General features: G+C 58.7%; 1 protein-coding gene across 1 annotated transcript; it reads right to left on the bottom strand.

The window, feature by feature from the left end:
- Nucleotides 1–1,106: 1,106 nt before the first annotated feature.
- On the bottom strand, nt 1,107–24,040 carry MACROD1 (mono-ADP ribosylhydrolase 1; the record flags this gene model as incomplete). Its single annotated transcript, XM_039244760.1, is given in 7 exon segments — nt 1,107–1,289; nt 2,004–2,143; nt 9,934–10,050; nt 10,666–10,767; nt 23,611–23,698; nt 23,701–23,784; nt 23,786–24,040. Coding segments are annotated over 7 exon segments (843 nt in total), but the record flags the coding sequence as incomplete, so codon positions are not given.
- Nucleotides 24,041–25,031: the final 991 nt, after the last annotated feature.

A 25,031-nucleotide genomic window follows, 5' to 3' on the forward strand; every position in this document is an offset into this window, starting at 1 on the left:
GTGGCCACGGCAGCTCTGTCCAGCCGGTCCCCTGGCACGCCCCCAGTCCCACCCCTGAGCCCCAGAGCCCAGCACTCTACTCTGTGCACTGGGGGGGGGGGGGGGGGGGGGGGGGGAGGGCACCTGCTGGCCTTGTTAGCAGGGAGCTGAGGCTGAGTCAAGGTCAAGGCCAGGGAGGCGCCAAAGACAGTCCGGCGACCCACAGAATTCCCTCACCCCCTGACCCCACCTGCCACGCCTGGCTCCCCTCTGCCAAACCCCGAGGCTCCAGCCACAACCCACCCCACCTTCCTGTGACCCTCACCGGGGAAAGTTCCCCGCCGGCTGCCAGACGGGATTTAGCTCCTTTGACAGTCAAAGCTGCAAAGCTATCGTCGCAAATGTCAATTCTGGGCCATTTGCTTCGTAGATTTTAATGTTCCTGTTTCTCCTCAACATCCTCAGCAAGGTAGCTCTTGCTTTTCAAAAGGGATGTGGCGTTTGATGATGTTTAAACCGTACGTGAAATACAGCCAGGCGGCAATAATAAAACAGACGCGAGCCCTGCTGGCAGGGGAATGGCTGACAGCCGGGCCTCTCTCTTCCCATGTGCTACTCCGCAGCTAAGCTCCTATTTTTATAGCTATTACAATGTCCGAAGAGGGGGCGGAAGCAGCGATGGGGAGGAGGGAGGCGGGGACGGCTGCACAAGGGCCACTTGTGGCTGGTGGGAGCAGGGCGTGGCGGCTGGGGTTTGAATGAACCATGGCGGGTGATGCCAGCCGGGTGCCCCCATCCACCGCGGGCCGCGGCCCTCCCGAACCGCTGTGGGCCCTGGCTCCACGCCCCAGGACCCGTCCTCCCCGGGGCCGCTCTGTCTCCTGACACACACACACACACACACACACACACACCCCACTGCGAGGACATGGACAGCTGTCACCTCCCCAGCCCCGTGTGCGGGAAGCAGGGCTCAGGGCACAGGACACAGGGCAGCCTGCCTCCACCTAAGGGACCTTGGCCACCACCTGTCGTCAGGGAGCTCTCGGGCCGCCCTCACCACCCAGGGCACCACCGTGCGCACAGCCCCGTCCCGGGATGGAGACGCGGGGTCAACGGATGCCTACCCTCTCGGGGCTCCCGTCCGGTGGTGGAGTGAGGTCAATCGCTACTAAGAACGACAGCAATGGCTCACCGCGGCCCCTGCACCTGGCCAGGCACTCATTCACTTTCCTCTGATCCTCCACAGGGCGCACGGGTGGAAACTGAGGCTGGGAGAAGCCGCCCGGGGAACCGGATTTTACCCCAGTCTGTTTCGCGAGCAACCACGGGCCTGGCCTCCAGAGGCTCCCAGGCCACCCGCTGGGGGCCCCTAGACCAGGCCTGGCCAGCCCCCCCCGCCCCAAGCGCAGCTACACCCTCTCACAGGCGAGAAATCGAGACCGCGGGGAAAGGGGGCCTGGGATGGCACCCCGCGTACACAGCCGCCAGCGGGGCCTGAGGAAGCATCCGGACGGACAAATACTTGGCAAAATGAATAAATGAGCCCAAAAGGTGAGCTTTGAGACTCTGAGGAGGGGGAGGGGAGGCTGCAGTTTGCAGAGGGCCCTCTGGGTGGCGTCGGGGAGCACTTTCCCCACCTCCTGGCCCCCCATGGGCTATTCCCATGTAACTCGCACACCTTTCCCCACTGACGGCCCTGCCACAAGAGAGGGGAAACCAGCCCCCCTGCCCAGCACCCTACGGCCCCCAAACCCCAAATCAGGAAGGCCTGCTGCCTCAGCACACCCTCCCCGCCCCCCACAGGCCCAGGAAGGGCTCTGTTTACCAACGGAAGGACAGGAAGCAGGTAGCCTCAGGCAGCCCCTGTCCCCGCCCAGCTGGGCAGCGCGTGACAGCAGGCCCCATCCCGCAGGACAGCGTCGCCCTCCCAGAGAAGCAGCGACCGCAGCGAATACAAGAGCTGGCATTTCCTGGCGGTTTCTTTTATCCCAGACATTGTGCTGCCTCCTTTCAAAACTCACAACCACTCCAGGAGGCGGGTCCTGGCGCCCTCTTCTTCCCATGACACAGACAAGAAGACTGAGGCTGAGAAGACCTGCCCGAGGTCCCACAGCAGTGCCCTGTGATGGGGCCACCAGGGCAGGCGGGGCCGTCTGGGAAGCTGGGGGGCGGCGAGGAGACAAGGCTGAGCGTTGGACTCTCTTCTAGGCCAGGTCACATCCTAGGGACAACTCCCCGCCAGATCAAGCAGGCCCCAGGGTCAGGGTTGGGAGTATGCTTGAGCCCACCCTAGGGGTCTGGAGAGAACAGATCCAACCCAGCACCCCAGCCCACAGCGCTGGGTGTCGAGAGGAAGGGAAGGGGGCCTGTTCCCGGGGAGGGTCCATGGTTTCCACCTGCTGCGTCCAGACCCCCCTCCCCTCCCAGGGACACCGCGTGCCCATCCGTGACACAAGCAGGCAAGCCGCAGCCTCCTGCCCGAAGCTGGCTGGGCAGTCCTCTGCCAAGGTGCTGGCGGATCATTCTGGTCGAGCAAGCCAGAGGCTGCAGAACCAGCCCTTTTCATGCTTGGCCAATTTAATGGTCCCCATTAATTTCAAAACACACACATTCCCACAAGCTCCGGCCTCCTCGGCCCAGTGCTCAGGACAGAGAGCGCGCTGGGAACACGGGTGCAGGTGCTGTGGCCGGGCGGCCTCAAGGACAGGGAGGAGCCGCTCGGCGGGGGGCAGAGGGGGCAACGCGTTTCCGGACCTTGGGTCTGTCCTGATGGGGAGAAGAAGGACCCAGAGAAGGGACCCGGTTCTGGGGGACGGGGAGGCAGGAAGGCCTGCTTGGCCACTTTGCTGCTGTGTGACCCTGAGCGGGCCATCGCCCCTCTGGGCCTCAGATACTCAACCACTTTCCTCTCTAAAGACCGCAAATGCCTTGAGAGCGGGCACTGGGTCACCCTGAGCCTTGTGTCCCCAGAGGCTCACGCAGAGACAGGAACCTCCCAAGCAGCACATACTGTCCACCTCCGTCCTCAATGCAAAGTGCATTGGCACCCTCCAGCCCTGACGTCTGTGACCCATCATGGGGGGACTGGGGCAGGAGGAGGAGGAGGCCCAAAGGGGGTCACTTCCAGTCCCTCCATCTGACCAACTCTCAAAGGCATTCAAGCAATCATTTATTCAACAAACTTCCACTGAAACCTGGCACAAAGGGTCACTGGCCCGCCCTCGGGTCCCCTGTGGAAGGAAGGGAAGGATCTGGCTAATACACAGGTGACTTGGCAGAGGACCTGGGGGTGGAAGGACCTTCCCAGGGTCCTCGAGTCCTGCCACTGGCCAAGCTCAGCTCGCTGGACCGGGCCCTGCGAGCCCTCAAGGGAATCTCAATAATTCAGGAGGGATCTATCATTTATGAATTTATGTAACCGCTTCTCGACCTTGTGGAAACAAGCCGCCCTCCTCTTACGGTGGTAGAAATGAGGCCTTGGCACTGTCTCGGGTGTTTGGGGCTTTCTAATGTGGGGAGGGGGCCAATTGGACCCCAGGCCTCCCAGGCGGCCTTCCAATCTCCTCTGCCCCTCACCCCCACACTAGAAGCCGAGGGAGCTTCTGAGAACACAAGCCTGATCGCATCCCCCTTAAATCCCAAGTCTGAAAGGGGAGGGTTTGATTCCTGGCTTGGCCTTTTACCAGCACTCTGGCCCCGTGTGGGCCTCAGTCTCCTCATGTGTAAAATGGAGGAACCATTGGTGCCCACCTTGGAAATGAGGCCGTGTGTGCGACGTGGGGGCAGCCCCTGGCCTGGAGGGAATAATGAATAACAAGCTGCCACAGCCTAGATGCAGGGGCTCTGGGGGGTGAGCTGGGGGCAGGGGCTGGGACAGGAGCTAAAGCCCACTGCGGGGCCTCACGGGGCCAACGAACCCAGACCCAGATCGACATTAGCACCACCTTTCCTGCATTGACCAGCCACCCTTCCCCCACCCCACTTCTCAGAGGGAAAATGACAACATACCTACTCTGTGACCCAAAGAGAAAAGGGAACAAAGAAGAGGCATTCCCACCCCCACCCCCAAAATACAAGGATTTCTGGGACGCCTAGGTGCCTCAGTCGGTTGAGTGTCTGACTTCAGCTCAGGTCATGAGTTCGAGCCCCGTGTCAGGCTTGCTGCTGTCAGCACAGAGCCGGCTTCAGATCCTCAGTCCCCCCCTCTCTGCTCCTCCCCACCTTGCATGTGCATGCGCGCGCACTCTCTCTCTCTCCCTCCCCAAAATAAATAAATATATATTTTTTTAATACAAGGATTTCCTGGAAACTCTAGAGTCAGGTAAACCTCCCCACCCAGCCCCACTACTGGTTAGCTGTGTGGCCTTGAGCAAGTTATTTCACATCTCTGAGCTTCAGTCTCCCCTTTGACACTGCGGGCTAACATAGTAACACCAGGAGGACAGGAAAGGTGGCATGGGATGTGCATTCAGCCGAGCGCTGGAGGGAGGCCCTTGCTCAGGACGGGCCCTGGCTCATTCCCAGCTCCTCAGAGCACCCCCCAAGTCCCCCCTGGCCTGCCTCACCCCTTCCTGCCAGGGCTCTCCCTCTCCGCCCCTAGAATGCCCTCATCCAACTTCTGACTCAGTGTCCCCTTCTCGGCACAAGCCAAGCCTCCACATTGCCTCCTCCAGGCAGCCTTCCTGATTGTCTACCACCCCTGCAGCAAAAGCCCTCTTGTACTTTGTGCTATCTCTTTGCATTCCCGTGTCTCACCTTGCATTTGGGATAAGAGAGTGTGTCTTTGGTAGCCTGGGGTCTCACCTCCATGCCCTGCTGCACAGTCCACCGCATGAAGGAAAGGCCCGTGGGAGTTCGAATTCCAACTCAGTCACCTGCCAAGCTGCACCTTGGTTTGATCCGGGGTGGGCGCGTGGAGGGAGTGGAGGGAGTGGTAGGTTCTCACTGTGGGTCCCTGGGGGGAGGGGGGGACAGGCCCAGCGACCAGACCAGCCTGGCTGTCTGCCCCCAGGCTACCCCGCACCCAGTCTCCCTGCCCACTGCAGAGAGGTTGCTGCTGTTGGAGGCAGCCTGGCCGGCAGGCAAGCCTCAGCAAACACATTTAAATCTGAAGTGACAGATAAAGCGATTTACGGCGACAGTTTAGCATCAGATCACTTCCCACAAGGCAGCGGCGTCCCTCAGCCCCTCCTGCTGGCTAGTCCATCAAGGCGGTCTCTAAATCACCGACTGCGAGCAATGGCCCAGGACCCTGGGGCTGGGCTCGTGGGGGCCTCCAGGCAGCCAAAGGGACGAGGCCTGGACTGTGACTGGCTGGGGAGATGAGCGGCTGGCAGATTTTCACAAATCAAAGACCCAAGACTTAAGGAAACAGAGCACCACTTCATGCATTATTTTAAATAAACAAGCGGCTTTAAAAAAAACTCCCAGCGAGGCCAGCTTGTCACTGTGAAACCCGGCTACCCACTCGTGCGGCGCATCCCGGCCCGCGCGCCCGCACCCCTCAAAGGCCTCGCTGACCTGCCTTGCCTCCCGCCACCTCCTGCAAGAATTAATTGGTCCCTGCGGCGTCGCACGGCACTTTGTTCAGACCTCGCTTCCGGGGTTTTGTCACATTATATTCTACTTAGTCGCTCTTGCTCTTGACTTACTGATAACAATTTACTAGGGGGGCTTGCTATGCGCCAGGGCATCGGACTCACGTCATCCTCTCACGGCCACCCTGGGTGGGGCTAAGGATGGTCCATTTTTCAGACGAGGAAACAGGAGCCTCAGAGGCCACCACCAAGAGTCCTGGCATCCCCATCAGCTCCTGGCCTCTGTGGCCACAGCCAGGATTCCCTGGCCTGGGATGGCTTTGAAGGGAAAGGGTCCTGTCGGCACAAAGCATCACATTCATCCCTGCTCTGTCCCGTGATGCCCTGAAGGCCAAAGCTGGCAGCCGGACCCCTGGCCTGGCTCAGAACGGGGGTCTTTCTTTGGGCTGGGACGTTTCCTGCCTGGGACTCAGCTGTCTGCCAAAGACTAGAGACCAGCCGGCACAGGCCTGGTAAGCTGGGAACCCCAAGGGCAAGGAAGTGACCCAGTCAAGGTCATACCCCCACCATGGCAATAAGAAGATGCAGATACTCCACAGGCCGAAGCACCGCCCCCCCAGGGTGGAGACCCCCAGACCTGAGCTTCTCTGGAGGAGACAGTAGTGAGGTTCGGGGCGTAGGCCAACCCGGAGCCACACGCACGGCCCGAGAATCTCCTGCTCCGGAATGAGGGCCCGTAGGGGCTCTCTGGTTTATCATGCCAGCATGGCAGCCCGATTTAATTAAGATGGATGCAGCGTGCCCCCGTGGGTAAGAGCCATGGCCCGCTACCAGATGGCAGGAGCTTGAGACCCTCTGGGCACTGCCTGAGCCAGGAGCCTCAGTGGCGGCCTGTGAAAGCACAGGCAGGGAGGGCCCGAGGTGGCCGGCACTGCACCCAGGTGCTTGGCGGGGGGGGGAGGGGGGCTCCTGACCCTGTGACCTCCAGTCCTGCCAACCACTTGCTAGGCATCCCGCATTCTACCCTCTGCCCCAGCCCCCCACCACGTACGATACAGCATACATCACATCACAACACGCGCACGCACACACCACACACACACACACCCCACATCCCACACACATACCATCATAGACACCACATAGTACACATACACTCCGATCACATCTCAAATACCAACAGAGGGGGGCAAAAAGCAGGCTTGGACTTCAAATGCCAGAGGTTCAGTTGGCAAACAGTCTGATTTCCCGAAGGCCTGAGAGAAGCCATGGGCGGGGAGTGGGGGAGAGAAGGAGGCGGAAAGGTAGGGAGGGCGCCGGGCCCCTGCCATCCCCAAGGATCCCCAGGGCCCCCCAAAAGCATGGGAAGGGAGCCTGCAGCCAGGCTGGAGACACCTCAGCTCACAGCTCTTCAGGATGGAGGGAGTTCTAAGAATCCTGACCCCCTTTTCTGTCTCAGGCCCCTCCCAGCTTCCCTGCATGCATCCCGCTCCATGGCCCCTGCCGCTGGAGCAAGGCCCAGCCAGCTATGGCACCTTCCCGCCCCCATCTGGCCACAGGGACAGAAAGAAACACCACCCCCCCCCAAAATCTAGAAACTCCAAAGCTGACCTCAAGTCCCCAGCACCACCACCCCCGCCCCCACCCCCCCATGGGACTCTGACCCCCCCACGGGACCAACACTGCCCTCAGCTTCAAAAATAAAAATTTAAAAATTCACACCCCGCTATAATTGCTCGCTCCTTTCCCCCATTGTGGTGGTTCCGCGGTCGGTGCTGAGAAGCAATTATTCATGGCTAATGATTATAATCAAGTCAAATAGAATTTAATGGACACGCATTCTCTTCCTGCTTGAAACTTTACATATGAATTAAGCACATATGGGTTTCACGAGGCACAGACCAGATTTATGCAGCCCCGAAAAGCCCCGCGTTGCCTCGACTTTTATTCTGCTAATAAACAGGCTGATTTACGGGCGCCACCGGGCGCGGAAACCGCGATCTCTGCTGCCCCCTGGTGGGCAGCAGGCCCGCGCGGAGCCAAGGCCATTGGGCCCCCCCAGGGATGAGGCCAGAGGACCCTGGGGGTGGGGCTCCAGACCGCAGCCACCAATGACCCCTGAGGTCTGAGCAGTGGCAAGGCCACCATCACACTGGCGCCAGGAAAATGCCTGGAGGGAGGACCCAGAGGGGAAGCAGGCTCTGTGGGAGCCCCACGTCTGGGGCCGCCTCAAGCCATTCCCTGGGGTTCCAGACAGGTTCTGGGTCCTCCCTGCTCTGAGAATCTAGGGGAAAAAAGGAAATCCTAGGAAAACACATCAAGAAGTGTTGGGTAAACTGAGGCAAGCAGGGAGAGATGAAAGCGGCACATTAGTAGGAGGCACCAGCATCCCCTGGCATTCCCAGGCACCCACAGTGACCCTATGCCAACGACGGAGGAGTCGTCCATGGTTCACACCAGGTACTGCATGAGCATCACGGGTTACAAGCATGGGTCCCTAATGCCGGCGAACAGCCCAGTGGGTGGGTTTTCTACCATCCCCATCATGCAGAGGGGGAGGTGGAAGCCCAGGCACGTTCACAGAGAAGAGGAGCCCCCAGAGAGATGCAGCAATGCCCCCGCCCCCACCCCAGTGCAGCCGAATGCAGCCAGGACCCAAGTGCTCTTCTGGGCCGAGGACCGTTGGACTGCGGCCAGCGCCGGGTACGTCACAAGAGCCACGAATCCCACCCACAGCCCTGCATGCAGCCTCCACCTGGCTCCTCCCACACACCCCCAACAGCCTCCCTCAGTCTCCGCACCTCTCGCCTGGCCTGCCTGACCCCCCCCGCCCCCCACTGGCTGGAAAGGCGCTGATAAGATAAGATGCCCCATTCATCCTTCTGGCCACTTCACAGAAGAAAAGGACTGCCAGGGATCCATTCACACGCTTGCCCATGACACCCAGCAGAGCGCCCCCCCCCCCCCCCCCCACCCCCCCCACGCAGGGCTGAGTTCTCAGCCATGGCTCCAAGGCTTGGTCCTTCCACCCCAGACCAGCCCCTCCTGGGTCCAGGCGGCAAGAAGGCCCTTCTCCTCTGGACCACAAGGACATCTGCCCACCCAGCTTGGCTTGTCTGCACCCCATGTCTCCCCAGAGATTCGCAGACATGCTGTCACCCGCCGCCCCTGCCCTAGTGGCCTGAGAGAAGCCCAGCAGAAGCACCAGCAGAAACTCAAAGGCAACCCAGCTCCCTCTGCGCTAAGTCGGAACTCCTGCCTTTGTGTGCCGGGTCACCTGTGCGCTGAGATGGGCAACGTGGTGGCGGGGGGGGGGGCGGGGGGAGGACACCTGTGTGACTGCACAAACAGGCAGAAAGATACACAGAGCGATGCCGCTGCCAGAAAAGCAGCCCAGACCACAAGCAAGTGGGCCAGGGACAGGCCACAAGTAACAGGCTGAGTGGCTGCCTCACCCCAGGGTGCATGAACCCAGCCACTTATCAAGAGCAGCTGGCCTGTCCATTGCGTCCCAGGATCACTGGGTGATGCCACTCCCTGGCCAGCACTGGGGTCGGACACAATGGCTGCAAGCCCAAGGGCAAGGTGGAGGAGATCTGAGCCGCTTCCGGGGTGGGGGGTGGGGGGACTGCACAGTGACGTCCCCCCCCAGATAAAAGGCTCCGCCCATGTCTCCAAACCTTTCTCTAAGGAAGCCTCTGCCTGTGAAGCTTGGGAAGCAGGCGAGCGAGGGCTGGGATTCAGCCCACAAAGTACCAGGTGGACTTGACTGTCCCTCAACAGCCCAGTGCTGACCTTGGCCAGACAACCGCAGCTCGGAGAAGGGCAAGCACCTTCCTCCTACCCCCCCAGGAGGGGAGAGAAGCAGGAGGCTCCTCCACTCATCACAATAAACCACCAAGCCCGCTGCTAGAGTCACAGCAGGAAGCAGAGTGAGTGTCAGGCACAGGGGCCTCTGTCTCCCCCCTTCCCCTTGACGAGCTGCCCCCCCACCCCCGCCTGCTCCAGGTAGAAAGGGGGGCAGAGCAGGCAGGAGGCAGAGGAAGGAAAGCAGCGGTCGGGCGTCTGGAGCCCCCGAGGTCAGATCGCCCTGCTCTGGCCCCCACTTCCTGGCAGGGAAGCCCGGCGCAGTTCCAGCCAAGCTCTCTCCCTTCCCGGCCGCTAATGGGTCTCAGAGCTGCAAGGCGGCTGGGCCAAGGCACCCCCGACACAGCAGGTCAAGGTTTCAAGGGAAGGGAGTCCTCGCGGCCCACATGCTGGGTTCCTGAGGCGCCAGCGAGCCACCCCCATCTGGCCACCCGAGCCTCGCCGGAGCCAGGTGGCGCCGACCCGCGCCTGGCATCAAGGGCTGGAGCAGAGGTGACGAGGCCGCCACCGCCTCTGCGGCTCGGGCCAGCCACAAGCCCCCACTCACCAGCGTTGACAATGGCGTCCACCTCCAGCTTGGTGATGTCGCCTCGGAACAGAGAGATCTTCTCGTTCAGTTGCTTGTCCTTCTTGTACTTTGGCTCCTCCACCTTCGCGGTCACCCCTGGACACGCAGAGGCCGAGGGGGAGGGTCAGAGAGAGGCCCGCACTACACAGGGACCCACCCACCGGTGCCTCCATCGACCCGCCCCCACCCCTGCTCCATCCCCCGGAGGCACCGGCCGCAGCCACCCCACAGTGATTAAGCACCCCTTTTGCGAGGCACACGCTTGGTCGCCTTGAATTTTCACAAGGTCAAACACAGGTACGCCATTAATGTCATCCCCCTCCATTTTACAGACGTGGAAACTGAGGCCTAGGCGGGTGAAGGGACTCACCCTGGGGTACCAGTGGCCAGACGTGCAATTTGCAGGGCCCAGACGCTCCCTGGCTGTCGCACGGCAGGCCACTACCCCTCCGCGTCAAATCCCGGCTCCTGACAACCGTGTGCGGTCATGAGCCTGGGGCTCAGTTTCCCAACAGTGCAATGGGGATAAAAACGGAAGCTGCCTCAGACCGTGTTCATAATTAAGTGAGGTGATGACGCAAGGGGGCCCACCCGTAGCAAGCCCTCGGCACGTGCTGCTGCCCTTCTGGCGGGGTGGGTACAATGCCCCTCCGACAAGGGGCCAAACAGGCCACCCACCAAGAAGCCAGGGGTCCCTGGCGTGGGGCCTACCTTTCGCTGTCTCTTTCCACGTCGGGATCTTCTTCAGCCTGACGAAGTCCCTGCAGAAGTAATGTTCTTCCCGCTGCTTGTCACTCAGGCCCTTCAGAAATGCTACAGGGGTGGGATGCGGCAGGCAGGAGGCAGAGTCAAGGCCGGCAGGGAGAAGGGCCTTCTCCCGCCCCCCATACCGCTCCCCTCCTCACCACAACTGTCGCCTCGTCCAAGGATGCAAACCAGCCCTTCATGTCCACCCCTCCCACAGGCACGTGGCGGGAGGGGGGGATGTTAGAGCCAGGAGGCCTCTAGACCATTCGGCCCTCCCCACGTTGTTCAGGAGGGAAACTGAGGCCCAGGGAGACAGGGCATCTCTCGGGTACCACGGACCTGAGTTCGGAATTCAACTCTGCCACCTTCCGGCTGTGCCCACGGACGTGTGGGTCCCTAACTTCTACGTTTAGAGCATGGGGCTTAAGATGCCCCTTCCCGGATCATTTCAGGCTCACTCAGTGCACTGGCTGGTGGCACTGGGTGACTTACATTATCAGTTACATCGTCAATAGACCCCCTCATTGTCATGGTTATTTGGAGGTGGCAGGACACAGGGAAGAGGAACAGACATCCTCAAAGAGCCAAAGAAACGAGCAGATCTGGTGGCTGTTGGCAGCACCCCCTCCCCCAGAACTGGCAGAGAGCTGCCCAGACAGATGCCCCAGGTGGGCTTCTCACAGCGTGAGCCAGGTAAGCAGCTAGAATTGTCCCTGTCTTACCGAGGACGAAATGGGGATTTCAGAAAGGTTAGGAGGCCAGACATAGTTACAGAGCTGCTGAGTGGGGGGCCGCCCCCCCCCGGCTCACAGACTCGGGGGTCCACCCCCAGTCTGGTTTCCTTGCTCTGGTCCCACTCCCCCGGGGTCTGGTCTTCCCTGTGGGTAGCCCTCTCTCTCTGCACCACCCTCCTCTTTCTCTCTCTTTCTAGGCAGAGGAGCAGCGGAGCCCCCTTCTAAGGCTGCCCGCGAGCACAGTGGTCCAGGCTCCTGGCCCTCGGGCTCCCTCTGCCGGCCTGAGGCCACCAGGCTCACAGGCTCTCAGCCCAGCCTTCCTCCCCTCTACCACTTCTCACTGACCGCTTGTTGGGGGAGGGTAACAAACAGCCAAGGCCACACTCAAGGAACTCAAAAACCAACAGAAAATGTGCAGAGATGGGGGGAGGGGAATTAGGGCAGGTGGTGGGAAAGGAAGGTGGTGGGAAGGTTTGCCTCCTGGAGGCTCCTGTGGGAAAGGCTGCCAAGGGCACGTGTTCAGGACAAAGTGGGGGCCTCCACCCATGGCCGTGGCCGTGCAGGAGCCAGTGCATCCACAGCCCCCACTCCTCCAGGACGCGCCAGGAGCACGGGACGGCCCAGCTCACAGCCCAGCTCGGTATGATGGTTGGGATTATTAGAAACGGCTCACAGCAGGGCTCCCGGGTGGCCCAGTCAGTTAATCGTCTGACTTCGGCTCAGGTCATGATGTGCAGTTCATGAGCTCGAGCCCCACGTTGGGCTTTCTGCTGTCAGCTCAGAGCCCACTTGGAATCCTCTGTATCGCCCCCCCCCCAGTCCTCCTCCCCTCAAAAATAAACAAACATTAAAAAAATGCTTTCACGGGGCACCTGACTGGCTCAGTCAGTTGGGCATCTGACTTCGGCTCAGGTCATGATCTCACAATTCGTGGGTTTGAGTCCCACGTCAGGCTCTGTGTGGTCAGCTCGGAGCCTGGAGCCTGCTTTGGATTCTGTGTTACCCTCTCTCCCTGCCCTTCCCTGACTCATGCTCTGTCTCTGTCTCTCAAAAATAAAAACATTAAAACAATAAATAAATAACGTTTTCACGAAACTCATACAACTCAACACCAGCAAAACAAACAATCCGATTAAAAAAACGGGCAAAAGGTTTGAATAGGCACTTTTCAGAGAAGACATCCAGAGGGCCAGTTTACACACGCAAATCTGCTCAACATCACGCATCATCAGGGAAACGCAAATCAAAGCCACATCCAGATGTCACCTCACACCCGCCAGAATGACTAGTATCAAAAAGACAAGAAACAAGAAATAACAAGTGTTGGTGAGGCTGTGGAGCAAAGGAAGCCCTGGCACACTGTTGGTAGGGATGTAACTTGGGGCTGCCACTGTGGGTAACAGTTTGGAGGTTCCTCAAGAAATTAAAGATAGGGGGGCGCCTGGGTAGCTCAGTCAGTTAAACGTCTGACTTCGGCTTAGGTCATGATCTACGGTTTGTGGGTTCAAGCCCCGTGTCGGGCTCTGGGCTGACAGCTCAGAGCCTGGAGCTGCTTCAGATTCTGTGTCTCCCTCTCTATCTGACCCTCCCCCTGCTCACGCTGTCTCTATCTCTCTCAAAAATATATAAAACATTAAAAATTTTTAGAAAAAGAAATTATAGAAACACCAGGGGTGCCTGGCAAGCTCAGTTGGTAGGGCATGCAACTCTTGGTCTTGGGGTCGTGAGTTCGAGCCCCACATTGGGAGTAGAGATAATAAATGAATGAATGAATGAAATACCATATGATCCAGGAATTCCACTCCTGGGTCTTTATCCAAAGAAAATGAAAGGATTGATTCAAAAAGACATATATGCGCTCCTATGTTCACTAAAGCACTATTCACAACAGCCAAGATAGAGAAGCAACCAAAGCGTCCATCATCGGACGAATGGATAAGGAAGATGTGGTAGATCTATATAATGGAATATCATTTGGCCATAAAAGAGAAGGAAATCTTGGCATTGGTGACAACATGGGCGGAGTTAGAAAAAGTTATGCTGGAGACACCTGGGGGGCTCTGTTGAATAGGCGTCCGACTTCAGCTTAGGTCATGATCTCATGGTTCGTGGGTTCAAGCCCCGCATTGGGCTCCGTGCTAACAGCTCAGAGCCTGGAGCCTGCTTCAGATTCTGTGTCTCCCTCTTTCTCTGCCCCTCCCCTGCTCGTGCTCTGACTCTGTCTTTCAAAAATAAACATTAAAATTTTAAAAAGGAAAGAAAATGTTATGCTGAATGAAATAAGACAGGACAGGACAAGTAGCACGTGACTTCACTTATTTGTAGAATCTAAACAAAACAAAACAAACAGCCTCATCAGGACAGAGAACTAGCTGGGAGTTGGCACAGGGCAAAGGGGTACGGGACTGGGTGAAACGGGATGGGGACTAAGGGGCACTAGTCTGAAGTTGTCAAATAAACAAGTCACAGGGATGAAATATACAGCGTAGGGAATGTGGTCAATAATGATGCAATGACGTTCATAGCAGCACTCTCCACAATAGCTAAAACATGGAAAGAGCCTAAGTGTCCATCAACAGATGAATGGATCAAGAAGATGTGGTTTATCTATACCATGGAATACTACATGGCAATGAGAAACAATGNTGAAATCTGGCCATGTGTAGCAACATGGATGGACCTTGAGGGTGTTATGCTGAGCGAAATAAGTCAGGCAGAGAAGGACAAATATATGTTTGCACGTATAGGAGGATTAGGAGGAACTTGACGGAGGACCAAGGGGGAGAAGAAGGGGGGAAATGGTGGGGGAAAGGGAGAGAGACAAACCATGAGAGACTCTTGAATGCTGACAAAAACTGAGGACTGATGGATGTGGGGGGGAGGAGAGATGGGCATGGAGGAGGGCACTTGTGGGGATGAGCACTGGGTGTTACGTGGAAACTAATTTGACAATAAACTATTTGTAAAAAAATAATAATAATGATGCAATAACTTTATATGGGGGACAGGCAGGGCCCACACTTATCGTGGTGAGCGTTTTATAACATCTACGAAATACCACGTTGCTGCCACACACCTAAACCCAACGTTGTCTGTCAATGACACATCCATTAAAAATAAATAACATTTAGGGGTGCCTGGGGGGCTCGGTCAGTTAAGTGTCTGACTTCGGCTCAGGTCATGATCTCACGGTTTGTGGGTTCGAGCCCTGCGTCAGGCTCTGTGCTGACAGCTCAGAGCCTGGAGCCTGTCTTCAGATTCTGTGCCTGACCCACCCCTGCTCATGCTATCTCTATCTCTCTCTTAAAAATGAATAAAGCATTGGGGCGCCTGGGTGGCTTAGTTGGTTGAGCGTCCGACTTTCGCTTAGGTCATGATCTTGCGGGTCGTGGGTTCGAGCCCCGCGTCGGGCTCTGTGCTGACTGCCAGCTCGGAGCCTGGAGCCTGTTTCAGTCTGTGACTCCCTCTCTCTCTGACCCTCCCCTGCTCACGCTGTCTCTCTCTCTCTCTCCTAGAAATAAATAAAACATAAAAAAAAAATTTTTTTTTAAATGAATAAAGCATTAAAAAAATTTTTTTAATAAATAAATAAATAAATGCTATTTTAAAAATGCTTTTGCCAGATAGAGATTGCGAACTCTCCCCACTGCCAGCTAAGGGGCCAAGGATATCGAACCGTGGATGGCACTCAGTGTGGCCAGTCCCCTCCGTCACTAGCATGTCTCGATGCTCACAGCCCATCTATCTCCCTGCCCGCAGGGAGGACGCAGAGGGGAAGCAGGCTTCTCAAGAGGCTGCTTTCCCTGCTGGACACATGAACATGACCCCATGCAGGGTCTGAGGAACAGCCCAGGGGCTCCCACATAAGCGCCCCTTCCTTTGTGTGCTGGGGGGAGGGTTGGCTGGCCTTTTCTATAAAGTGGGGGTACAGAAAGCTCTCCCTCTTGTTCTAAATAAGCAGCAGAACAGCCCTGGTCAGGTGCATCGCAAAGCACTCAGCTGCTGGCGGACAGAGTGACTGAGCCAAGGACAGACTGGGGGGCGGAGGCCGGGCTCCATCCGGGCTCTGCCGCTCCCCTCCCGCTCCCCTCCTGGCAGGCTGAATGCAGAGTAGTCAGTTAATAAATATTTACTGAGCACCCACCGGGCACCAGCAAGCCCCGGGGGCTGGGGGCGGGAGGCCAGGGGAGGTGCCGGGGGCCTGACCGAGGCCAGGACCCAGGACCGATTCCTGGAGGAGGCACCTCTAACTCCTCCCCTCTGCCCCAGAGGCTGCAAAGTTGCCAGAGAAAATCCTCTCTCCAAACAGAAGGCTCCCTCTAGATTCCGATCCCCTCCCCTGGAGGCCCCATCTGCCAGGCAGCTCCAGCTGCTGAAGCTCCCCCTCCCCCCTCCGCCCTTCTCCCCTTTCCCAAGGACCCTCCCCCCACACTTGTCCTCCAGAAGTTGCCTCCTGCCTCTGGCTGGGAGCTGGGCCACGGCCCCTGCCTGGCCCTCCCTCCCTCAGCCCTGCACTCTACACCCCGCAGTCCAGCTGCGGGCCTCCCTCCTCCAGGATCTCCCCTTCCTCCCTCTCCTGCTCCCCCAAGCCCTCACCAGCCTCACCCCACCTCCCCACCAAGGCCAAGGTCAGAGACACCACACAGGCCCCATGGCCCCATGCCGGGGCCCTCCTGCTCTCCCTTGTGCACGCAGCACCCTCGCCCCCCACCCCACCCCCCGCTCAGGATCCCACCTCTCCTGGGTGCCACCCCACTCACCCCTCCTGTCTCCTTGCCACCTCCCCTCTCCCTTCACCTACACCCGTGGTTTTCTCATCCATCCCATGCATGCAAAACCCCCTTTCTGCTGATGGTCCCCATCCCCCCACCCAGCGTCCAATTCCCAAGGCCCATTGCCAGCTCTCATCCTCAAACTCCACGTGCGCAAAACTGAACTTCTGACTCCTTCTCCCCAGAGGTGGTTTGCTCTCTCCTTCATTCTTCTCCCTTCTCCATGAACAGCCCCCAACTCTGCTAGGACCCCAAGCCAGGGCTCTTTCCTTTTTCCCAGTCCCCTGATCCCATCAAGCTGCAGGCTGTTGGATCTGTCCCCACAATACCCCCCAAAACCAAGCCCTCTGCCCACCCCCAGCAGGGGCCAAGGCGCTCTCATTGCTCCTTAGAACCACCTAGAATCCCTCGACTCCCAGGGCACTCCCCACATCCACCCAATCACCTATTCCTCACACAGCAGCCCAGGGATCTTAGGAACAGATTTCTCTCTGCTTAAAGCTCTCTTTAAAGCTCAGTTCAAGCTGCAAGTCCTCACCAAGGCCCACACGACAGCCACGCTTCTCTCCCAGCCCCCTCCACTGCATCCCTCCCCATGACACTCCCCTCTCCCTCCCACACCTCTGCAGCACACAGATCAATCTCCTCTCAGTTCCTCCCACAGCCAGACTGTTTCCTGCCTCAGGGCCTTTGTACCTGCTGTGCTCCCCTGCCTGACCTTCCTTTGAGGGGGGAGGCCCTCCCCACTGCCTCCCCCACCCCCACAGCAGCCCCTCCCCTACACGCATTGCTTTATTCCTTACTTGACCTTGGCCACTTGGGGATCTGTGGCGTTTACTTTGGATTCCCACCATCTGTCACAGTGAATGGCATGTGTGAGCATTGATGGGCATCTGTGGGATGAATCAATGAATGAATGAGCGGAGACCTGAACGGGGACGGCACATTTGGGCTAAGACAGCAGAGTCTTCCAGGTGGAAGAGACAACGTAGGCAAACGCCCTCATACAGGAGACAGAATTTGGCTGGGGAGACGGAGAGGATCCTAAAACGGCTGGACCAGAGGGCAAAAAAGCAAGTCTGTGGCAGCCGCCTCGGCTTGTCTCCCATCTGAAGAACAGAATAGAGATCGTGGAAGGAACGTGCTGGTCCGACCCACTACTGTGGTCCTGATTCCTCCCCGTCCTTAGTCCCACTGGGTTCTGGTTCACGACCTCCCCACCTCACGTTCACGGGCGGGTTATTCGCCCTCTCTGAGCCTCGGTTTTCTCATCTCTAGGATAGGGACTAGGCAGGCCCGCTGTGAATGAGAAGGGACTGTCAGCGTATCTGGAAGCTGCCAAGTGCAACGCACAGCGGATATGCAGCCCTTCCTGCGAGCGCAGACTCAAAGAGTGCAAAGCAAAACAGGACAAGATTGGGGGCAGTGCTTTTCTTTTCCAACTTGGAGGCGTAGAGGAGCTTGGTGGAGTATTGGGTGCCCACGTGTGCCATCTTGCAGAGTTGAGACCAAAGATATCCCTGCTCAGAGGCTTTGGCAAGCCCACGTGTGGGGCTCTCCCAGCCGTGTGAACCCAGCGCTGGACCGTGAACTTGCTTGCCAGACGCTGGAGGGACCAGTCAGCCAGGACCAGGGCCGACCCCATGGGACTCCCCTGTGCCGAGTCCCTCTGGCTGGGCAAGCCCCAGGCAGCCCGTGGAACTAATCCGGGGAGCCTGGAAGTGGCCAGAGTGCCCTAGCAGACACCACCCGGCAGATGCCAAGATGCCACCACCTTGCCTTCCAGAAGAAACAGAGGTGGGCTCTGGCCGCGGGCAAGCCAGGACAGCACCCAGCCCAAGGCTCTCACCCATGCTGTCCTGGTCTCCGGGGCCTGGTCTGAGTGGCACACACCCCTCTCTCTCTAGCAAAATCCAAAAGATGGCTCTGCTTCCCAGAGAAGGAAGACAGCCAGGGCTCCTGGCTCTGTCACCGACCGCCTGGGCGCTGACCTTGGGGACATCTGTCAGCCTGTCTCTGCCAGTTCACAGTCCCCAGGTGCACACCTCTTGAGGCTAGCACACGGGGCACCGCATCCTGCCCTCCAGAGCGAGGCTGTGGCCTCACTGACCCCCGACCAACTATACACCACGCTGGTCTCTGATTTATGGGGAAGAAGCCAATTGTGACTCCCCTGCGGGCCCCAAGGGACCAAGGGTCACCCTCCCTGCCTCAGCTTCCGCCGTCAGATAAGCCCCACGAATTTATAACATCTTCCACCTTCTTTTGCCAGAAGGACAGATGCAGATTTAAGGCACGAGCGAGCTTTATTTTTCTTACAGAAGATATATACCACGCGTTTTCATTTGCCTTCTTTTTTGGCGAAGCGAGAGTACTTCACAGCTCAGTGAGACAGGTGTTGTAAAAAGATGTCTGCAGTAAAGTTTGATGGGGAGGCCTGACCCCGGACGCAGCTTTTGACGGCTCCCGGGCACGAAAGCCGCGCTAGAGGAAGAAGTCTGCGCCAGGACCATAAAGCGCGGCGGGCGAACGGGAATCCAATGATGTGTTTTAAGAAGTGTCCTTATGGCACTTTGCCAGCCAGTGTTCAGAAAGGGGGGGGTGCTGGCTGGCGCACGGGGGGGCCCTCGCCTGGAGAAGGCCGGGTGGGCGGGGCTGATAACGGCAGGGCTCTGGGAACACGGTGGCAGGGGCATTAATCACCCAGGCTCAATGTCCCCCAAGAGCAGGGTCTCATCAAAATCCGTGGCACCGGCAATGGGGAGACAGGGCAGGAGGCACATCGGAGGTGTCCTGCTCTCCCTAGGCCCCTGCGCCTGCCTTCAGCCGTGCTGGGATGTGCCGAGGCTGCTTTCCCAGAAGGCAGGTGGGAGAACACCCCCACCCCCCACCCCGGCCCACTTCCCGGGCGGGCCTGCGGATTTCCCTGGTTCACTCATCAAATCAGAGAAACCATCCACTCTGTGGGAAACTCCACGGGGGGGCGGGGGTTGAACTGTGCCCTTGACCCCTGCCCAGTGCAAAATGAGGCTGGACCTTACTAGCGTGTGGCGCCCGGGATGGGAAACGCAACTCAGGACACGCAGGTCAGGGCGCCAGCACCAGAGACCGTGAGGGAGACAAGTTTCCACAAGCCCAGTGTCGCCGTGGCCAAAACAGAGAGGAGAGGGGAGATGGGCCTGAGGGGTGGCAAGAAAGGGGGGGGGCGCTGGGGACCCTTTGTACACCATGGGGGCCACCACCATATACAAAATGGTTTCTGATGCAATCCCAGCATGACCCACGAATCAGGTGCCGTTGGCCCCATTTCACAGATGACAAAATCGAGGCACGGGGAGCGTGGAGGTAGTGGTGCTGGGCCCTGCCCGTGTCTGATGACACCAATGCCCACCCTCTTTTTAGCAGTTAGCTCTGCCCCCACTGCCGTTGGGAAGGAGGATCTGTGGCCCTCCTCCTGAAAGCTGGGCTCCACCCTGCGGGGACACAGCCCCTAGATGTGCCCAGGGCTCAACCTTAAATCCCCTCATGCCCAACTGCCTTTACAGTACAACTGTTTCCACGATCTTCTGATAAAAAGACACTATGGGGGGTGGGGGGGGATTATGAAGCCCCCCCCCATAACAGGGAACTCAATTAGAGAAATTACCCTCTGGCCATGAAAACCAGATACAATGGAGATCTCCCCCAAAAGACTGTCTCCTAGCCAGGTGGTATCCCGTCTGGTGGTATTTACTTACCTAGAGGGAGAATGGGTCTACAGAAGTGGCCGGCCAGCTTAAGAGGGAGGAAGGGAATACCTAGAGGGAGGCAGAATCTGGCCATGGGCCCAGAGGACTCATGGGGCCCGGCAGCTGAGGCATCCTGAACCCAGGGCCCAGGGCAGGCACCCAGCACAAAAGACTGTAACACTGTTACAGCGAGCGACCACCCAAGGAAGGGGCTCCTCGGCGGGTAGGTCCACCCCTTGCAGGGAAGCTTGCCCAGCCTGCCCAGGGCTGTGCGATCAGCTTCCTTGATCGTTCACCCAGCTCCCCAGCTGAGAGCACATGCTGCTGAGGAGCTGAGGCTATGTTTTGGCTCTCATGTGGCTTTTCCACGGGAAGAGGAGGCCCTGCGCAGGCACACACGAGTTTCTAGACCCAGCGTTGTCATATTCCTCCCCCCACCCCGAGAGCAGTGCATCAACCTTCTGACGTACATCAGGCTCTTGTGAGTTTGGTTAGTGTGCGGCAGTCTTCAAGAGAGGCTCATCTCAGGCACAGACAGGCCTCTGGAGGCCTATGTCCATATATCGCCGAGAGCATATGTCCATCAAAGACACGTACAGGAATAATCAGAGCAGCGTCACTCCCAACAGCGCCAAACTGGAAGACGAAACGCCCACCAATAGAATGGGTACACAAAACATGATACGCCCACACTGTGGAATCCTACAGAGCGATAAAAAGGCCAAACTGTTGATGCACTCAGTAATGTGCATGAACCACACAACTGTACATGAGCTGGGCACACCATATGCCTCTGTTCATGTGAAGTTTGAGAAGCTGTAAGAGGCACTGATTGGAAAGGGGCTCAAAGGAACCTTCTGGGGGGGATGGCAACCTACTGACCACAAATCAGATGTTTATGCAAGAGTATACTGACCGTACGGGTAAGGTCTGTACGCTTCATGTGTTTCGTGGTACACCATACCTCAGCTCAAGGTGTAAGCCGAACAGTATGAATAAAAGGTCGAGGGAGGGGGGGAAGGCCTTCCAGGACCAAGGCTTGGACCCCAATCAGAGGCCAGCTCCAGCAAAGCGGCTCCCCAGGGTGGTAGCTTTAAAAATATGCCTCAGGGGCGCCTCAGTGGCTCAGTCCGTTAAGCGTCCAACTTTGGCTCAGATCATGATCTCATGATTTGTGGGTTTGAGCCTCGCGTTGGGCTCTGTGCTGACAGCTCAGAGCCTGGAGCCTGATTCAGATTCTGTGTCTCCCTCTCTCTCTGCCCCTCCCCTGCTCACGCTGTCTCTCTCTCTCAGAAATAAATAAAAACATTAAAAACTGTTTTAAAAATATGCCTCAAATTCTTTGATCCTCATCCCTTCCAAAGGGAGAGACTCACTTCCCTCCCCTTGAATGTGGGCCAGACTCCATGACTCTGTTCTAAGCCCCAGAATAAAACAGAAGAGACGGCGTGCGACTTTGCAAACTAGGTCACAAAAAGGGACTGTGGCTTCTGGCTTGGTTTCCTCACGCTCCCCCTCTTGGGGGGGTTGCGTGCTCTGGGGGGAATCCGGCTGCCATGTGGTGAGAGACTCCCTGCGGTGAAGAACTGAGGCCTTCAACCAACAGCCACCTGGTGAGAGTGAGCCAGCTCCTGGGGGGTGGGGGTGACCCGTAACCAAGTCCCATTGGGGCTCCTGGAAACCTCCACACAGAACCACCCCACTCAGCTACCCCTGAGGCTTCCTGGCCATCAGAGACTGGAGGTAATAAACGTCTGCTGTTTTAAGCTACTGAATTTTGGGATAATTGATCACTAAAGAGATAGATCACTAAATAACAGATCACTAATAATAGATCACTAAAACACACTGATCACCCCCAGCATGCCTGCGGGGGTCTTCACACCCAAGGCCAAGGCTCCTGGGCTGAGGCCGCCCCCCCACACTGCCTCCTGCCTGGACACTGGAGCTCGGGCGGTCCCATCCACCATGATTTCCGCCTGGCACTGCCCCATCCGCGTGACCACATTTTCAACTGTTTCCTTCCCCTAAAGAAGAAGCTTCGTGAAGGCAGGGACCTCGCGAGCTCACTCATGACTGACTCCCAGAGCAGTGCCGGCCACACTGAAGGATCAATAACGGGCGAAAGAGGCGTGTCTGGCTGGCTCAGTTGGAAGAGCATGTGACGCTCGATCTCAGGGTCGTCAGTTCAAGCCCCACATTGGGTATGCAGATTACTTAAAAATAAGTAACTATACTTAAAAAAAAAAAAGGATGAATGAATGAAAATCCCAGCTCCAAGTAGAGCACCACAGTAACCTGGGAATCCCTGGCCCATCAGCTTCGCAAGGTCAGGAAGTTTTCAGGGGCACCAGGGAACGGGAGGGGGCAGGGAGCTGGATCCTAGAAATAGTAGCAGGCCCAGGAGCAGGTGGCAGGGCCCCTTGCCTCCCCCCCCGCTCTCTTTCCCACCAAGCTGGCTTGCTGCTCTCTGACAGGGAAGGGGAAGTGGGCTTCCCGTGGGGACAGTCGGGTGCCAGGAGTCTCTGCCAGCCCCCCAGCCCCCCGCCCTAACCAGTGTTCTAGGACAAGGGCTGAGCCACTCTGTGTGCATGGAGCAACGTCAAGGGTTCTGCCCGAGCTTTAGGATCCTGGTGAAGGAGCACTATTCACGACAGCGGGGAAGTCATCTTGAACTTGACCTTAATTCTGGGAGGACGCCTTCCCTTTACCTCCATCCACGGCCAGCCCCAGGCCCGCTACCCACTCCACCGCAGGGGCCCAGCCAATGAGCCGCCTCCCCTGTGCTTTAGAAAGGGGATCCGGCCAGAAATGGCTACGGGAGCAGGCTCTGAAGGGCAGGGGCAGCTGGCCGCAGGTGGCCGGACTATTTGGGGCTCTGCAGGCCGGGTGCCCTCCCTTGGCTATACTGTGTGGGGGCCCAGAGCCCCGCCCCGGGGCTCATGACCTGTCCCAGAGCGGTGTCACTGTTCACAAACATAATGCCCCATCTGTGCTCTGTGCCCACCCCCCCCAGCCCCTCAGCCCTCTGTCCCCCAGGAAGGGGGCAGAAACTGTTCACAAGTGGCCAGAAGCCACGGATGAGGGCGAAAGGGCACTAGATCACATGCCCAGAGAGGCAGGCCTTCAGGGTAGGGGTGGGCTGGAGGTTGAATCAGATGGCCCGGTCCCCGGGCAGGCCACTCTGTGGGGGCCATCTGATCCTACCAGGTGAGACCCCAGACCCAGAGCTGTCCCCTCAGCCCATTTCCTGCCACTCTGCCTAAAATGCCACCACTTGAGTAGCCACGCTGCACAAAGCATGGGGAATTCAGGAGCCGAATGTCAGCTCTGCCACCAACTCCCAGTGACCTTGGGCTTATCAGCTCAGTTTCCCTCCTGCACGACGGAGTCAGGTGGTAGGTCCTGGATGATCCCTGGGACCCATGAGGGCGGGGACAGGTCGGCCTCCTCACACTACCCCCCACACAGGGGACCCGGACCTTGTAGGGAGCGAAGTGATTTGTGGGGCCGGGCGCGCGGGGGGCGTGGCTGTGAGTGGAGGGGTCCGTACTAGGGCATTCGAGGCCTTAACTTCCCCGGGTCCCCCGGGTGGAAGGGGCTGCCGGCGGGGTGCTGTCCAGGGCCCACGTGGGGCCGCCCTCGCCCCTCGCGCCCCCCTCCTGCTTCACTTACATTTTGCCTCCTTCCAGTCGGTGGAGGTGCTCAGGTCCACCTTCGCCGCCATGGCCAGGGGGGCCCAGGTGCGCACCCCGGCTCTCCTCTCCGCCCCACCGCCGCCGCCCCCCAAGCCCCAACTCCCGCTGGGGGCCGCGCGCCGGGGCTGTAGGCGCCCAGGGACGCCGGGGGGACCGCGCGCGCTGCTGCGGGTCCGCGTGGCACCCGCCGAGGGGCCGGGCCAGGGGCGCGGGACGCGGAGCAGCTGCCCCGCCGCGCGCAGCTGTGCCAGGCGGCCGGACACTTGGCTCCGCAGGGACATGAGCGGGCGGCGCGGGGCGGCTCCCCGCCCACTTGGACTCTATTTACGGTGCTGGGAGAGTGTCTCCCTGAACCGCTCGGGACCGGCTGGTGTGTGCACGCCGGCGGCGACCGGCTCCGAGCTGGCGGGCCGCGCGGCCAGAAACCCGGAGCGCGCCGCTGGGCACCCTGGAACTTGTAGTCCCGGCCGCCCGACGGGCCCCCGCACTCGTTTACACACGTGTGCGCCCGCCCGGACTCGGCGGGCTCCGGGCGCCCGGGATCGCGCAGCGCGGGGAGCCTCCTGCTTCTCAGAGGGTCGCGCGGCGGCCTGGCGCCCCCTTCGGGGCTCGGCGCCAACTTTCCGGGCCTGCGGGGCCGCCCGCCACCCCCAGCGCGGCCGGGGCCCGCCTCTGCCCTCGTCACCCCTCCCCGCTCCCGCCCGGTACCGAACCCGGGCTCGGCGCACCCCATCCCGCCCCCCCCGCCCCCCGTTCCGCAGGAGCCGCGGTCCCGGCGGGTCCCGAGGAGGTGACGTGAACGGGTAGGTCCGGTTCGGCGACTTTCCCCCGGCAGCTGGGCGGGGACGCGGCTGGAGCAAATCGAGAGCAGCCTGGGAGGCAAGGGGGGGACACAGTGGAATCTGAAGACAGAAAATTTGAGTTCCGAGAGGCGTTCTCGGGTGGAAGAATTGGAGGGGTTGTTTTCTTTACATTTTTTCTAACTTTTTTTTTTTACGAAGACGGTAGAATTTTTAATGTTTGTTTTTCTGTACTATTCCTATTATTTGATAAATATAATAGTGAATATTTTTATAACCTGAAAAGGAGCCAGGGTCCCAGAGAAGGTCCTGGTACCAGCTTGCCACACTCGGGCGCATAGACCTCTCCAGACCCACTTCTTGAGCTGTAACTTTAAGTAGACTCCACGCCCAATGTGGGGCTTGAACTCAAGACCCTGAGATTAAGAGTGGCATGCTCGACTGACAGCCAGCCAGGTGCCCCGGAACTATAAATTAAGGGGAAGACAGGGCCCGGGGCTTAGGTCTGGCGGCTGCAGAGCTGTCCCTGTGCTCCAGGTCCATACCCCCCACCCCCACCCCCTGGAACAGGGCTGTGGGGAGCCTGTGGATACAGCTG

Source organism: Hyaena hyaena, unplaced genomic scaffold, assembly GCF_003009895.1.
Source record: "Hyaena hyaena isolate Hyena2069 unplaced genomic scaffold, ASM300989v1 scaffold_248, whole genome shotgun sequence".
NCBI classification, from domain to species: domain Eukaryota; kingdom Metazoa; phylum Chordata; class Mammalia; order Carnivora; family Hyaenidae; genus Hyaena; species Hyaena hyaena.